Source organism: Scylla paramamosain, unplaced genomic scaffold (genome assembly GCF_035594125.1).
Source record: "Scylla paramamosain isolate STU-SP2022 unplaced genomic scaffold, ASM3559412v1 Contig78, whole genome shotgun sequence".
Lineage (NCBI taxonomy): Eukaryota > Metazoa > Arthropoda > Malacostraca > Decapoda > Portunidae > Scylla > Scylla paramamosain.
The window spans coordinates 327,501-345,695 of record NW_026973743.1 but is presented as its reverse complement, the minus strand read 5'-3'; the positions used below and the strand labels follow the sequence as shown (position 1 = coordinate 345,695).

Genomic DNA, 18,195 nt, shown 5'->3' with positions numbered 1-18,195 from the left:
CCAACTTTGCAAGTTAGAAGTAAAAGAGGAGATCTAATAACAATGTACAAAATAGTTAACTGCATTGAGAAGATAGACAAGCAGGACGTGGTGTTGCTGGAAGATGAAGCTGGATGGACAAGAAGGCACTCAAAGAAGATCAGGAAGAGTCAGTGTTTGACGGACATCAAGAAGTACAGTTTTTCACAAAGAACTGTGGATATCTGGAATGACCTAAATGAAGAGGTTGTTACAGCAGCAAACATGCATAAATTTAAGGAAATGCTGGATAAATATAGATATGGAGACAGACACTATGAGCCCTGCTTGAACCATGTACTATACAACTAGTTAAATACAAGTAGATAAATACACAACTTAAAGACTACCTAAGGAACAATAAACCAGACGTGGTATGTTTAACGAAAACCAAACTAAAAGAGGAAATAAAGTTGAGATTTGCAAAGGAAGGACATAGCACATGGAAGAGAGACTGAAAAGGAGAGGGAGGAAGAGGAGTGATGATACTAGTGAAAGAGAATATTTTTGTTAAGGAAATGGAATATGGTGATGGAATGGTAGAAACTGAGTGTTGTGATTAAGATCAAAGGAAGTGAAAAAGGAGACTTACATACCACCAAAAAACTAATGCATGGGAGACCAATAGATATAAAATTATGCAACTAGAAACAAGAAATAGCATAGAGGAAATGATAAAGAAAAGTAACAAAGTGCTCTTAGTAGGAGACTTCAACACTAAAGGAATTAACTAGGAGGAGATGGAAGTGAAAGAAAATGTCTGGGCATGGAGCAAAAAACTTCTGCAAACCATGACGGTGAATACAATGAATTACAAAATGGAAGGAGAAATAATAATGAAAAGTAATGAAGAAAAAGATTTGTGAGTAATGATCCAGGACACATTGTCACCTGAAAGGCACATAAATGGAATATTCAGCTTTACATACAGCTTGTTAACAAACATTACGGTAGCGTTAAACTATTTAGATAAAGAAATGATGAAGAAAATTATAACGAGCATGCAACGACCTAAACTGGAATACACAGCAGTAGTTTGGGCTCCACACAGAAAAAAGATATATGGAAACTGGAAAGAATACAGAGGATAACAACAAAGATAGTACCAGAATTGAAAGACTTAAACTATGATGAAAGACTTAGAGATGGGATTACCAACAATACAAGAGAGAAGAGGAAGAGGAGACCTGATAACAATGTACAAATTAGTAAACAATATAGAAAGAATAGACTGAAATTACTTGGTACCACAGATGGAGAAGGAAGAGAGACAGATGAGGGGACATGGGAATAAAATAAAGAAGAGTGGAAGTTCTAGTGACATCAAAAGACATAGCCTCCCGTATTGAACTATTGAAATCTGGAATGATCTGAAGGAAGAGGTGGTTGTGGCAAACAGTGTACACATGTTTAAAGAGAAAAAGGATAAATATGGTTATGGAGACAGGACAAACTGAGCTTTGGCTTGTGCCCTCTACAATACAACTAGGTAAATACACACAACTCCCAACCTTGGAAAAGAGATGAGAGAGAATTGATATGATTGCATTCTACATATTACTGAGTGGGGTAGAAAACTAGATAGGGAAGATCTATTTGTAATGAATGAAAGAAACAAGGGGATGGAAGAAAACTAAAAGCAGCCACCTGCAGAAAAAAAAATAAAGAAGTTTAGCTTCCTTCATAGAAGCATTGAGGCATGGAATGGACTGGAAGGGGAAGTGGTGTGTGCTAGGAGTATTCATGACTTTAAGGAAAAGTTGGATAAAAACAGTTATGGAGACAGGACAGTATGAGCTTAGCTCCTCTCCTGTATGTCACAACTAGGTGAACTCTCTAATGCAAGAGTTAACCAGTATTCTCAATCATTCATCCCTTTCTCTGGTAAACTCTGGAACTCCCTGCCTGCTTCTGTATTTCCACCTTCCTATGACTTGAATTCCTTCAAGAGGGAGGTTTCAAGACACTTATCCTTCAATTTTTGACTACTGCTTTGGACCCTTTTATGGGACTGGCATTTCAGTGGGCATTTTTTTTTATTGGATTTTTGTTGCCCTTGGTCAGTGTCCCTCCTACATAAACATAAACACACACATACACACACACACACACACACACACACACACACACACACACATGAATGTGCAAAACAGTTGATCCAATCAGTATATGACTTAATAATGCTCTACAAAAGGGAATGGAAATAAAGAAGATCCACTAATTACAAGCCTGCATTTCTGACCAACTTAGACATTTAGACATTAGTAAAGAATTCAACAAGATTCTCACATAAGGCTACATATTATCAAAGTCAGAAAATGAAACAGTAAAGAAAAAGTGGATGGAAAAGAATCTGAAGGGAATATAAATGACATTGGTGGTAAAAGATTAAGAATCAAACTGGAGAGAAGTAGCAAGTGGAATGCTGAAATCAATGTTGGATAATTATTAATGATGCTTTTAGCATACATATATTAATAAGTCATATAGATATATATATCTGATGGTAGATAATGAACATTTATCAAAGAAGATGAAAACTACAAAGATTGTGAGGATTTGATCTGGAGGATTATTGTGACAAAGTATGTGTATAGAGTATAAGATAGAAAATAGATTTTAGAGGAAATAAATGTCATATGATAGAATTTGTGAAGAGTGGACATGGACCCACATGGAAAGAAAAGTTGGTAAATATTTAATATCAAGAACAATGAAGGAAAAAGGCCTAGAAATACTGACACAGAATAACTTGCCATACAAAATAATAAATAATATATATATATATATATATATATATATATATATATATATATATATATATATATATATATATATATATATATATATATATATATATATATATATATATATATATATATATATATATATATATATATATATATATATATATATATATATATATATATATATATCGCTCGTTTGCGACAACAACGTCATAACTAAAAAAAATGGATTTTTGAGTTATCCATATAGACATATTCATCTTGAAACGCAGATTTTTTGGCAAAAGTTTCATAATTGTAGTTCAAAAAATTGACCGCTAGAAGCGCTAAATGTCATAACGACATAACATAATATGTACCAACTTCTTTGCGTGAAGACCGTTACATGTCCAGTTGTGCTGTGACCATCGTTGGGGTAACTACACTCACGCTGTCATTTAGAGTGTCATATTTTGATTTAGAACTATGTTAGTACAAAATGTAAGTACTGAACTTATGAATTATGTTTCATGCAATAATGTGTTATTTTGATGTAATACGTTTTGTCTGCGAACATAGAGCTCTATGTTTTACGTCATTATTCAAAATGTGTCATTATTGGTAAAAACAAACAGATCTATGTTTTACATCCTAATTCAAAATGTGTCATTATTGGAAAAAAACCTTGTGAATAATAGGTGTTGTATTTGAGTTATGACAGTATTGTTACAAACATTACCTCGTATTACAGCAGCACATTTTTTGTTTAACTTAAATTATGTCATTGTTATTTGAAAATCTTGCGAAAAAATTAAAAAAGTTAGTGTATTATTTACATTGGTGACATTGTTGCAACAAAACATTGTATTCATGTACCATGTCATGTAGAGGAAAACTTATGCTAGAATTAGCATTAAAGGCTAAGGAAAACAGTGAAGAAAACCCTGAGGAAAATAGTACAGGTATATACTATCATAACATTGATTATATTTCTATATAATTTGCTTTAAGGTGGGAGGTAAGCCTATTTTTTTTTATTAATGAGCCAATTTTGATGAAAACTATTTTAACAATCAAAACTTTCGAAGGAGTAAGGCTTTGAAGTTTAAAGATCCAACTTTTTAAAAATGCAAAATAAAGTCAAATTTTCAGATTTTTTGGTTCTCATTGTTAAAAATTTGGAACCCCATCTGAGGAATTTATAGTTCCCCCCCAAACTAAAAAAAAATGACACATGCTGTCTTACATACCATAGAGCATTTTTAACACAAAAAACAAAAATCATATATATATATATATATATATATATATATATACGAGTATATATATATATATATATATATATATATATATATATATATATATATATATATATATATATATATATATATATATATATACATATATATATATATATATATATATATATATATATATATATATATATATATATATATATATATATATATATATATATAAATCTATTAGGTTCATAAGGATTTTTTTATTTGAAAAAAATGATAATTAGGAAGAATATTATGTTCATGAGGATGTTTATATATATATATATATATATATATATATATATATATATATATATATATATATATATATATATATATATATATATATATATATATATATATTTGAAAAAAAATTATAATTAGGAGGAATCTATTATGTTCATAACAATGTTTTTTTTAATATCTTTTTGTGTTACAGTCAATATCTTTCATTTATTAGGAAGTATCTATCATTTTCATAATAAGAAAATGTATTATCATCAATCTTGTCAAAGTCATAAGCAATGAACAATACATAATTAAGTAACATATTGGTGATTATTTTCCTTTCAATAATGGCACAAAACAAAATAGTACATGAGAGGTCTACTATTTTTTTATGAAGAACGTCATATTAAAAAAAAAGCATTATAAAAGTTTAAATAAAGGTTTGATTAGTGAAGATATAATTATTTCAATTTCTATAAACTTTAAAGGACTATTTGATGTTTCAAAAAATGTTCCAGCTATGGTCTCTTGGGACTATTCACAATATTGAGAGTGTTTTCATTCTTTAAAATGGCTCTCGTGAAAAATTGCTATTTTTGAGTTATGACGACGTTGTCGCAAACGAGCAATATATATATATATATATATATATATATATATATATATATATATATATATATATATATATATATATATATATATATATATATATATATATATGTGTGTGTGTGTGTGTGTGTGTGTGTGTGTGTGTGTGTGAAGTCCTGTAGTGGGAAGCATGGATTTTTTACTTTTTTTTTTTTTTTTAATCAAACAGGATGACCAGATAATAAAGATAAGAAAAAAGTAATGTGGATATTATGTAAGTGAAGCTGATTTTGAGAAGGTTAAAAATGCTTCCATGACTGGAGAGTTTTCTTATGCATCTTGTATACTGCTTTCTTTTTAGTTGTGTTTTTGTAAGAGGTGAAAATAACATTAATAGTGTTGTGCACTGCACTGCACATCTAAAATTTGAAATATGCATTCAAAACACCTAAAGTTGGTCTTCCTTTTAAGAAGACTAATCCATCCTATTTGTTCCACATATAAGCTGCTTTATATGTTATGCTTACAGACTTACAGTGCAGAATTTCAGTGCATGAATTAGCCAAACTGATGATCTATAAAACTAAAGATCACCTTAATGTGTCCCTAAAAAAGAGTAACTGAGAAAAGGAGTTTATGAATTTTGAATAAACTAAATACACAAAACCAATAATCTCATAATAAAACTATATATATATATATATATATATATATATATATATATATATATATATATATATATATATATATATATATATATATATATATATATATATATATATAGACACACACACACACACACACACACACACACACACACATGATGACCTTAGGAGTACTCTTGTGATCCCTGTAGACTCTGAATATTGCTTATTGATATGATTTTCTTAGAAAATAATGGTATACAAATGAAAGGGATCTTTCCTATGATGCTACTCCTGATAGAGTAAGTATGAGTAGATAGAAAAGAAGATTTAGGAAATATCATGAATTTGAACCATAAAATATAAAGCTTGATTGTTATCCACAACATTGCTAGCCAAAAAACAAAAGAAACAAGAAAATAAAATCCACAAATTGATAGTGACTTTCATATCTAAACTTTGGAAAACCACTTTAGTTTGGGCTACATTCACTTCAGTGTTAAATTTTATTCTTATTCACTCAAGTTTATATCAAGTAGCCTTCCTTAATCTATATGAACACTGTCAGGAGTATCTTTTTGGTAAGACCTTGCATATGATTTGTATTCATCTTTCCAGTCTGATAAAGACATCAGTGAATAATGTTTTGCAATATCTTAGGGGTGTATTTTTTTGGTTTTACAATGTTCAGTTTCTTTGAGATGTCGTATCTAGTCAAGCTTACTGTTCATGTGTGTGTGTGTGTGTGTGTGTGTGTTTACCAGCATGCACATGTGTGGATGTGTGTAAATTTATGAAGTTCTAGTATGCAGAGTCTTTGTAAAGATTGTGTGTGTGTGTGTGTGTGTGTGTGTGTGTGTGTGTGTGTGTGTGTGTGTGTGTGTGTGTGTGTGTGTGTGTGTGTTTGTGCTTGCATGTGTACTACATACTTGTGGACTACAGGATTTAAATCAAGCTTGTGTTGTCTGTCTTCATATCTCTTTTACCTAATATAGTTATAAACTTATGGATGTCCCTTGCTCACAACCTATGCGTCCAGATTAGAAACTCAAATATTAAAACATATGCGTGTAAGGGCATGGGTTAGAACAGAAACCATATTAATGTGTAACTGGTATTATGTCAGTCATGTTGCATGATCACAACCCAGTTTTGGATGTGCACCTTGCATATTAGGACATTTTATGAAGTTATGAATAATATGCAGATTATCTTAGCTTTATTAGATAGTTATTAGTTGATATAAAAGCATGTTGCAAGTGCATAGTTGTCATCAAATATATTATTTAGGTTAAAAGCATATTTGCAAGTAATCCTGCTACTTCTGTGGTGACCTTTGATTTATTCAGTGATAAGATTTTCTGATGCTGATCATGGGAAAGTTAATACATACAGTGGCCGCCACAAATGACAGGTTTTAAATGATAGCTTTTAAAGAAACTGAAAGGTCATGCTTCTGTACTCAAGTAATCCTTGTTCAAAGGGGATGGCTGCTCACTGGAATGCAAGCATATTTTGTCTGTATTCAGGAAACACATCTGCTCTTAAGAAAAATTCATAGCATGTGTCTCATAATGAATGTACCTGTGTCTATTAATACAAATGCCAGTTGTACACATTTTCTTTGAGTTTGCTTGCATACATATGTGCTCTTAAGGATACAATAAACATTAATTCTTATTCAACCTTCAATGTACATCTCTAAACATTTTAGAATTGTATCTTATTTATGCATACACCATAATATTTCAAGTAAATTTGCATATCTCTTGAATTGATTATTTATATGTCAGTTCCATTCAATTTTGACATTGTGTTGGTCTTACAATTTGTATTTCATTAGATGGATTTCATACTAATATTCCCTCCCTTTTTCTATTTCAAAATTTTATGGCAAACTTGAGCTAACACATACTCCCAATCCCATGAACAGCAGGTCTCAGAGCTTGTTAAGTGGCTGCGATAGTGACAGTATGGACAACGAAGTGACGCTTTCCAAGATGGATGTTGTCCTGTCCTTTGCTCTTGAGGTAAGACTTTACATGAAGCTCCTTCATTCAAGCAGATGACAGAAGGAGGTGCAGTCATGTAAGCACCAACAAGTGTTTTCCCAAGCCAATGTTTAACTTACTTCATTAGATGTATTAAGCTATTACCCCACTAACTGAAAGATGTATTTCAGCAGAATGTGACATGATCCAGGTAAGGAAAGTCATATTGCATGTGATATATTTTATCTAGTGAAAGTAGATATGAACTTTAATGCATTTAAGGGAATGATAACTGATTATCATATTTTCCATTTGTATATTATATAAGGTGAATACTGAAATTCAGAATGCTTTTCAATAAATAATTTTAATCTGTGGCTATTTTGTGCTTAGAATCAAATTTTCAAAATTTTGGGAATAGGTGGATGCAGTCCTCTTCTTATTACAATATAGCCACATATAGAGTACATTTGAGATACATACATGTAGGTAGAGATTAGATGTGGGCATGGTAGAAAATCTCCATTTTTAAAAGTTATATGGTATATATATATATATATATATATATATATATATATATATATATATATATATATATATATATATATATATATATATATATATATATATATATATATATATGCACACATGAATTGTATGTTTTAGATCCTTGTTATATTGTTATATATGGCTTCAGGTAGTTTGAATTCATAGTCATGTAAAGAACCTACTTCTACCCAAAATTCTTTTCAGTTGAAATGAATTAAACTAATGCAAGCTGTTACAAGTGGCAAGCTAAGTTTTTTATAAAAAGAATACCCATCCATGTTCACCAGATACTATATTATTTTGTAATTTGACATATAGCATTGTTATTAAAGCATCAACATGAGGTTTTGTATATCAGAGCTCTCTTGTTTGTTTTTTAAAACTTAAAAAAGAAATAGAGCTCAAATATGTGATCTGTCTGCTATTTCATCTCTAATAATGCCTTTCATATAGAAATATCTAGCATGATCTTAGGTATATCCTTCTTTTTTTTTAACTCAATATCACTGCACATGTTGAAACTCATTTGATGTGTGAAAAGTTCCTGGATGATGAGTGTAGTGCTAATTGGTGGCTAACTTTTCTCTGGTTTTTGTGGCTTAAGGCCAAGGGACAGCAGACCTTTTCTCTTTTGTTATGGCACTCCTTGATAGTTTCTCTAATTTGTCCATCCAAATGATTTCTTTAATGTTCTTTTATATTTTATGCTAAAGTTAGATATCTAAACTTTTGTTTCTTCAGCATTTTTGCCATAAATCAGTTACTTAGTATATCTTTATCTTTCTTTCATGGTTGTCATAATTGTGTGGTTTTTTTTTTGTCTGTGTGTGTTATAAGCTGGATAACACCCTCATGATTTTATGACACTTGGTAATGACACCAACAGTAGTGATAAATAATAGGCCTGGATGAAAGATTTATACAGTTATAAACACAGTCTTAGTGTGATACGTATCACACAGTAGTGTGATACGTTGATGGTAACTCCAAACACATACTGAGTTTAGAGGCACAGTGCAGTGTCTTAAGGAGTTTTTGCTCCATAAAAACAAACTCTTGAGCAAAACAGCATTAGCTTATGATCACATCAGACAAAAATACAACTAAGGCTATTTACCAACAGCATAGTAAACAATTTATATTGTGACATAACGTGAGATTACATACCTGTCTTATTTCCTTTTCCCTCAAGACTACACATTTGCATATATCTGCATGGCATATGTAAATTACATAACAATATTTTATGTCTATATCCATCTCTGTAGCATCTTTTATTGTTGTATGTTTCTTATCATTAGATGTAGAAAAATAGTTATAATAAGTAAGTGAGCTTTGTTCTTATTTTAAAAATCTCCATTAAAATATAATGAGGATCTAGAATATTATAAAGAACTGTTGATCCTTGCCAATGATGGATTTGTCATTAATGAAATTTGTGATTGTGTGAGCGGATAAATTATGCAAAAATTTAATCCAACAACATGCAGATTCTAAATTGCAAGAAAATATACATTGTTCCTTTCATGCTCACCAGTACACTCTGTACAGATGGTAAATTTCCACATATAACCAACAGCAGGAAAAGCCTTAAAAAACAAATCTTAGACAAATTTTGTGTCTGAACTGTATTTAATGAAGGATTTTTGGGACCAGAAAGCAACATAAAACACAAGAAATTATAACTAACCAGGTATCAATCTTCATTTACATAGTAGACTATTGTAATTTACATGAACTCACTACAATTGTGGTGATTGATAATATCTTTGTTTACCTCGAAGTGGCCACCACTGGGGCTATAACAGATGATCCCTGACTAATTTATGATGATGATTATTATGAATATGTCAATGATGATTTAAAGATGACTAGTTATGCAATTAAGTAATTCATTTATTTTTATTAAGTTGAGTAAAACTAAGTGAAAAACATGTAACAGATTTAAGTCCTGAATATGGTTTGGTGAAGATGATAATCTGAACTGCTTGATCACCATATCTGTTGCTTTATTTCCATCACAATCTCTCTCTCTCTCTCTCTCTCTCTCTCTCTCTCTCTCTCTCTCTCTCTCTCTCTCTCTCTCTCTCTCTCTCTCTCATTCTTACACATGCACAAAGCTCATCCACTGGTTCATGCCACATTTCTTGGAGTGCACCCATCCATCTCCACACACACAATAGTTCCTTGAAAATTTTAAAAAAAATAGAGAAGGGTGTGAAGATAGGGGATGGAAAAGATGAAATAAGAGAAAGAGAGGGAGGCAGATCAAGACCAATTTATTTGTTTTTATTTGCCTGTATTTACTTTTTTTTACATTTTTACAAGTTGAGCCACACTAGTAATATCCAGATTTTAAAATGTGTGTGTGTGTGTGTGTGTGTGTGTGTGTGTGTGTGAGAGAGAAAGAGAGAGAGATTGGAATGTGTGTATATGCGTATATGTGTGTGTGTGCAAGGGATAGAGAGTCCAGTCTCTTTACTTCATATAAGGTGTGTGTGTGTGTGTGTGTGTGTGTGTGTGTGTGTGTGTGTGTGTGTGTGTGTGTGTGTGTGTGTGTGTGTGTGTGTGCATGTGTGTGTTTATTTACTTAGTTGTATTGTACAGGGCATGAGCCAAAGATCATTTTGTCCTGTCTCCATAACCATATTTATCCAGTTTCTCTTGAAATACATGTGTACACTGTTTACTGCAACCATCTCTTCCTTCAAAGAATTCCAGATTTCAATAGTTCTATACGGGAAGCTACAATTCTTGATGTCACTTGAACATCCACTATTCTTTATTTTCTTACCATGTCCGCTCATCTCTCTCTCTTCATTTTGCATCTGTGGTACCAGGTCATTTCTGTCAGTTCTTTCTATATTGTTTACTTATTTATACATTATTATCAGGTCTCCTCTTTCTCTTTTCTCTTGTAGTGTTTGTAAACTCATCTCTTCAAGTCTTTCTTCATAGCCATTTTCATGAGTATCCTCTGTATTCCTTCCAGTTTCCTGATATTTTTTTTCTGTGTGAAGCCCAAACTACTACTGTATATTCCAATTTAGGACATATGCTTGTTATAATTTTCTTCATCATTTGTTTATCTAAATAGTTAAATGCCACGTTAATGTTTGTTAACAAGCTGTATGTAGAGTTGAATATCCTGTTTATGTGTCTTTCAGGTGATAGTATGCCCTGAATCATTACTCCCAAATCTTTTTCTTCATTACTTTTCATTATTATTTCTCCTCCCATTTTGTACTTCCATGAAGGTCTCTTTTTACTTTTTCCTATTTCCAACACATGGCATTTTCTTGCATTAAATTCTAGTTTCCATCTTTGGCTCCATGCATGTATCTTGTCAATATCCTTTTTTAACTCCTTACAGTCATTTTCATCCTTTATTATTTTCATTATTTTTGTTTCATCAGCAAACAAGTTTATATAACTATTTAGATCCTCTGTCATATCATTCACATACATTTGAAACATAATAGGTGCCAACAAAGATCCTTGCTGTACCTCACTTGTCACTTTGCGCCAACTTGAATTAAGCCTCTGCTCTGGGCCACCACCTGAGGACTCGCCGGGGCAGCCCAGTACCTTGCCTCACTCTTAATGTCTGATTACTGTTCTCATTTCCCTCCACTTTAAATAATCCTCCATCCATCTTAATGTTGCTCCATTTAGTCTTCCTTCATTCTCTAACTACCACATAAGACTTTTGTGGGGAACTTTTATCAAATGCTTTTTTCGAGATCCAGGTATACCAAATCAACCCATCCATCCCTATCTTGCGCTCCATCTATTACTCTCATATAGAAGCTCAGTAGATCTGTGACACAGGATCTCCCTTTCCTGAATCCAAATTGCTTTTCTGTAATTATCTTTTCATCTTCTAGATAATCCACCAATCTATCTTTATTATTTCACAAAGCTTGCTTACAATACTTGTTAGTAACACTAATCTATAATTTAATGGTTCCATTTTATTTCCCCTTTTGTATATTGGCACTATGTTAGCTTTTTTCCATTCCCTTGGTACTTTTCCTTCTCTCAACAAGCTGTTAATTATATCCCATATAGGTTCTTCCATTTGTTCTCTGCATTCTTTTAATATCCATCCATTTACTTGATCTGGTCCCATAGCTTTTCTAACATCCAGCTCTTCCAGCAGCTTCTTGATTTATTGTCTCTTTACTTGTATCTCATGTATTTCCTCATTCTGTGATACCACTTTCAGTGCCACAAACTTGGTTTCCTTTGTAAACACGTATTGAAAACTCCCATTCATTAGTTCACTCATCTCCTCAGTAGTTTCATAAATTATTCCTTCCCTTTTTAACTTGTTTATGCCATCCCCATGTTTAATTTTCCTGTTTATGTATCTGTAGAAGTTTTCTTACTATATCACTTTCAAAGTTTCTTTCTGATTCTCTTATTATACTATATTCATTCCTTGCCTTTCTGTATTCTTTCCTAGTATTTCTGTTCAGTTGTCTCATCATTTTCTTTCATGCTCTGTCCTTTTTCTTTTTTGCTTCTACTCACCTGGCATTATACCATTCATGTTTCCTGATTTTCACTTTATAACTTGGCACAAACTGTTGCACCCCCTCTCTACACTTGCTCAAAAATATCTCTTATTTTTCTTGCACTACTTTACTTTCAAATAGCTCTTTCCAGTTCATTTTTCCATAGAATTTATTAAGCTCTGCAAAGTTTGCCTTAGCATAGTTCTGTCTCCCATTTCTGTATTATTCTTTCCTCTGCAACACCATTTCCTCTTGTGGTACCATTTCTACCACACTTCCACTTCTTCCCATTGGACTCAGACAGTGTATACTTGGTCTATTTTCTGGCATTTTTGTAGACACTAAGTCCAACTGTGATGGTTCTTCTTCTCCTTTACATCTTGTAGGCTTGTACACCCATTGTCTCATTGTATTCATCATCATGGTTTGTATTAGTTCATCGCTCCATGATCCAACATTTTCTTTCACTTCCATCTCCTCCTAGTTAATTCCTTTAGTGTTGAAGTTACCTACTAAGAGCACTTTGATAATTTTCCTTATCATTTCCTCTTTGCTATTTTTTTGTTTCTAGTTGCATACTTTTAAATTTATTGGTCTTCCATGCATTAGTTTTTGGCTGTATCTATGTCACAATTATTTTCCTTTTTTCACTTCCTTTGATCTTAATCACAGCACTCAAAGTTTCTGCCACTCCATCACCATATTCCATTTCCTTAACAACAATATCCTCTTTTACCAATATCATCACTCCTCCTCCCTTTCCTTTTCTGTCTCTCCTCCATGTGCTATATCCTTCCTTTTCAGATCCCAACTTTATTTCCTATTTCAGTTTGGTTTCTGTCAAACATACCACATCTGGTTTATTGTTCTTTAAGTAGTCTTAAGTTCCAATAGGCTTGACACCAAACCATCTACATTAGTATACATAATCTTTAAACTAATGCATGGTATCTTTGTGCCACCATTTCCTCACTTTTGTGCCGCAGCTTTCCAGGTAAATCTTCTCGCTTGTTCCTGTGTTCTCTCCTCGTTTTTTGACTGGGCCTATACTCTCAATTCTTTCAGTTTACTTCTCTCTTCTTTGTAAATGTCTCTTTTTATCCATATTTCCTTCATTCCCTCTACTTTTGCCAATTTTCCTGTTGTTTGCAAGACATGTTCTGCTGCTGTTTGTGTCATGAATCTTATTTTCATTGGTCTTGTTCTGTTTTCATCATACTTTCCAATCCTGTAAACCTCTTCAATTTGTTTCACTATCCCTCTCCTCCCCATGCCACTTCTGCTATAATTTCCCTAGCCCTTTTCACTTCTTTCTCTCTAGCTATTTTCATGGGTAGGTTCTTCTTGACCCCAAATATCACCACACATATCTTTCTCTGTACTGTGTCTTTCACAAGATTACTTTTTTCCTTTATTATTTTAATCACTGTCTTTTCTATATCCTTATTGTTTTCCTATTGCTGTTGCCTTATTATCTCCTCTGTGTCCAACTTTTGTTGTTCTTTCTCTTTCCAACTTTTGACTCCCTCTGTCACTAACTTTTTCACTTCTCCAACCCTAACCTCTCTTTCTTGCAAAGTTTTCTTTAACTCTTTGTTCTCTTCCTTGAGTTTCTTAATTTCTTCATAGCACTTCTTGTACTGTGTGTGTGTGTGTGTGTGTGTGTGTGTGTGTGTGTGTGTGTGTGTGTGTATACACCTCATCCCCTACAGGAAGGACTCATAGCTCACAGTGACCAATCTTTGGGTATGATTGAGACCACTCACACATCACACAAGGTAAACAATGAAGTCACAACCACCTGGCTTATCTTGCACCTACATGCTGCTAAGTGAACAGGGGCCACACATTTAAGAGGCTCAACCATCAACCTCATCACTTTTAAAACTTGAATTCAGGCCTCCTTAGTTGTGTGCTGAGCATAGTAACCACTACACTATGCAGTGCCTTTATGTGTGTGTGTGTGTGTGTGTGTAATTACCTAGTTATATTGTACAGGGCACAAGCCAAAGTTCATTTTGTCATGTCTCCATAACCACATTTATTGAGTTTCTCTTTAAACAGGTTTACACTGTTTGCCACAATCACCTCTTCCTTCAAATCATTCCAGATTTCAATAGTTTTATACGGGAAGCTGTATTTCTTGATGTCGCTTGAACATTACTCTTTTTTATTTTATTCCCATGCCCCCTTGTCTGTCTCTCTCCCTCCTCCATCTGTGGTACCAAGTCATTTCTGTCTGTTCTTTCTATACTGTTTACTAATTTGTAACTTGTTATCATGTCTCCTCTTTCTCTTCTCTCTTGTAGTGTTAGTAATCCCATCTCTTCAAGTCTTTCTTCATAGCTTAAGTCTTTCAATTCTGGTACCATCTTTGTCACTATCCTCTGTTGCCTTTCCAGTTTCTGTACACCTTTTTTTTTCTATATATGTGTGTGTGTGAGATTATTATTATTATTATTTTTATTATTATTATTATTATCATTATTATTATTATTATTATTATTATTATTATTATTATTATTATTATTGTTGTTGTTGTTGTTATTAATGTTACCATTATAATATTGATAATAATAATGATAATAATAATAATAATAATAATAATAATAATAATAACAATAATAATAACAATTATCAACATTATATCTCTTAACTTTCAACCAATTATAACTCTCAGTGTGTGGTTCACTATATGTTTTATCTCAGAAAACACACACACACACACACACACACACACACACACACACACACACACACACACACACACACACTGTTAAAATGAACCGTGCAAAGTGGTACAATATAGAAAATGGGAACCAGAAAATATATCCCAGCTCCGAGCCTGCCTGGAGTGTACAGACTGGGCCGCGCTCATAGAAAACAGGGCAGACATTAACGTAAACACGGACATTTTTAATTCATATTTTAACTTTTGTCTAGACATGCTTATACCTACCAAAGATGTGAAAATATATCCTAATAACAAGCCATGGATAAATAAAGAGTTGATATCTATGTTAAATGAAAAGCGCAGAATAAGGCATAGTGGAAGTACAGACCAGAAAAAGAATTTGCAAAAACGAATAGATAAGAAAATAACAAACTCAAAAAAAAAATACAAAGAAAAGATTGAAGGGCTTTTTAGAACAAATAAATCGAAAGATGCTTGGAAAGGAGTCAAGGCACTTTGCGGATATAGAAAAAAGCAAATAACACCTGAACCAGACGATGTGGTAACATATGTAAATGATATGAACTCATTTTTCGCTAGATTTGAACAGTATGATACTAGTGTAGAAAGAAGTGAGGTGTTGGGTGTCATACGCGACAAGAGAGACGAACAAATCGAGATAACGAACGAAGCAGTGATGAGGGAACTGAAACGTGTGCGAGTGAGTAAAGCCACGGGGCCGGATGGGATACCAGCTCGGGCAATTAAGTACTGTGCGGAACAGCTGACTCCGGTGCTGACACAACTGTTCCAAGATTCCATCGACCAGGGAGATGTGCCTCATCTATGGAAACTCACAGAAATTAAACCCATTGCCAAAACTCCTTTTCCGAATACTTTTAATGATTTTAGACCTGTTGCCCTCACATCTAATATTATGAAATGTTTGGAGAATATTGTTAGAAACCTTTTATGTGATAGAATGGAATGTTTTAGAGACCAAATGCAATTCGCTTACTGTAGAAATAGAAGTGTTCAAGATGCAAGCTTAACTTTTATGAATGATATTAGCAAACACTTAGATCAAAGATATTCATCAATTAGAATTTTATATATAGATTTTAGTTCAGCTTTTAACACTATACAGCCCCATATACTTTTAAGGAAACTTTTAGCGATGGGCTATAACAGTAACCTTTTAAACTGGATTTTTAGTTTCTTAGCAAAAAGGCCCCAGTACACCAAAATAGGCAGCACACTGTTAAAAGTGAGAATGAGATCCCAGGAAACTGGTTGAAAGTTTGGAATACAAGAATATTTGGGTAAAAAGAGATGTGAACTTGGAATAAAGGGAAAAAGAGAGGGATCTGAGAAATGAAGCTAAGGAAAAAAAATGAGAGAAGGACAGAGACCAAGAAGAGGAAAATTTATTGGAGGGTACTAGATATGAGACTAAGGAAATGGTATATTTGGGAAAGGGAACAAGAAATGAAAGAGCCACAGCAGCAGGGAGAGAAACTACAAGTGATGGGAGAAGTAGTACATTAAAAGTAATGTATACAAACATAGATGGGTTACTTTCAGATGTACTGGAAGTGAGAGATTACATAAAGGAAAATAGACCAGATGTGTTGTGCTTAACCGAGACAAAAGAGGAAGTCTACTTAAGCTTTAAGGAAGAGGGATATAATTACTGGAGAAGAGATAGAAGGGCAAAAGAAGGAGGAGGAGTACTGATAATGGTTTGAGATGATATATGTGTGGAAGAAGTGCAATATGGAGATGGCATGGTGAAGCTCATAGGTATAACAATCAGGACCAGTGGGAGAGAAAGGAGGAGGATCATATTAACGTATGTGCCACCGAAGACTAATACATGGAGGCTGGAGGAACACAAGGAAATGCAAAAGGAAGTGTTGAAGTGCCTAGACAACATGATAAGGAAGGACAGTAAAATACTACTAGTGGGAGACTTTAACTGCAAAAATGCAAGCTAGAAGGAGATGGAAGTTAATGGAAATGTTGGACTGTGGAGTGAAGAAATGTTACCTATGGTGAATACAATGGACCGATGGGTGGAGGAATTTACAAGATACAAAGGGGAGGAGGAACCATTTATGCTAGACCTGGTACTCACAAAAAAACAGAGCCCAAACGAGGAAGCGTGGCAGGGGTTGTTACGGGAAGTCTTGGTGCAAGAACATGAAATTGGCAAATTGTTAGAGAAGTTGGATATCAGGAAAACATTGGGGCCTGATGAAGTATCAGGTTGGACACTAAAGGAATGTAGAGAACAAGTGGTGGAGCCAATTTGGGATGTAATTAACAGCTCACTGATAGAGAAAAGAGTACCAAGAGAGTGGAAGAGAGAAAATATAGTGCCAATACACAAAGGAGGAAAGAGGACTGATCCACTAAATTATAGACTGGTATCACTAACTAGTATTGTGAGCAAGATCTGTGAAATAGTGATCAAGGAAAAGTGGGTGAAATATTTGGTAGAGAACGAAGTTAAAACAAATAGCCAATTTGGTTTCAGAAATGGAAGGTCATGTGTGACAAATTTACCAAGTTTCTATACAAGAGTAATAGATGAAGTACAAAACAGAGATGGCTGGATAGATGCAGTGTACTTGGACATCAAAAAAAACTTTTGATAAAGTTCTGCATAAAAGACTATTGTGGAAGATAGAATATATAGGAAGACTGAGAGGGACAATGCTAAAATGGATGAGAGACTACTTAAAGGATAGAGAAATGAGAACTGTGATCAGGGACACCTGTTCAAATAGGAGTAATGTAACAAGCAGAATACCACAGGGGTTAGCACCCATTATGCTCTAAATATACATCAGTGATATGCAGGAGGGTTTGACCAGTTATATTAATCTGTTTGCTGATGATGCAAAATTGTTAAGAGTAATAAAGAGCCATGTTAATTGTATGGAGTTGTAAAGAGATATTGACAAGATTT

General features: G+C 33.2%; 1 protein-coding gene across 2 annotated transcripts in view; it reads left to right on the top strand.

Annotated features, from left to right (window-relative positions):
• LOC135098734 (calcium-dependent secretion activator-like) overlaps positions 1–18,195 on the top strand; it is a 152,590-nt gene that overhangs the window by 55,729 nt on the left and 78,666 nt on the right. For both annotated transcript variants that reach the window (XM_064001125.1, XM_064001126.1), the window contains exon 4: positions 7,421–7,517. In XM_064001125.1, coding sequence (XP_063857195.1) covers positions 7,421–7,517 — 97 coding nt within the window. The remainder of the gene's footprint in view (positions 1–7,420; positions 7,518–18,195) is intronic.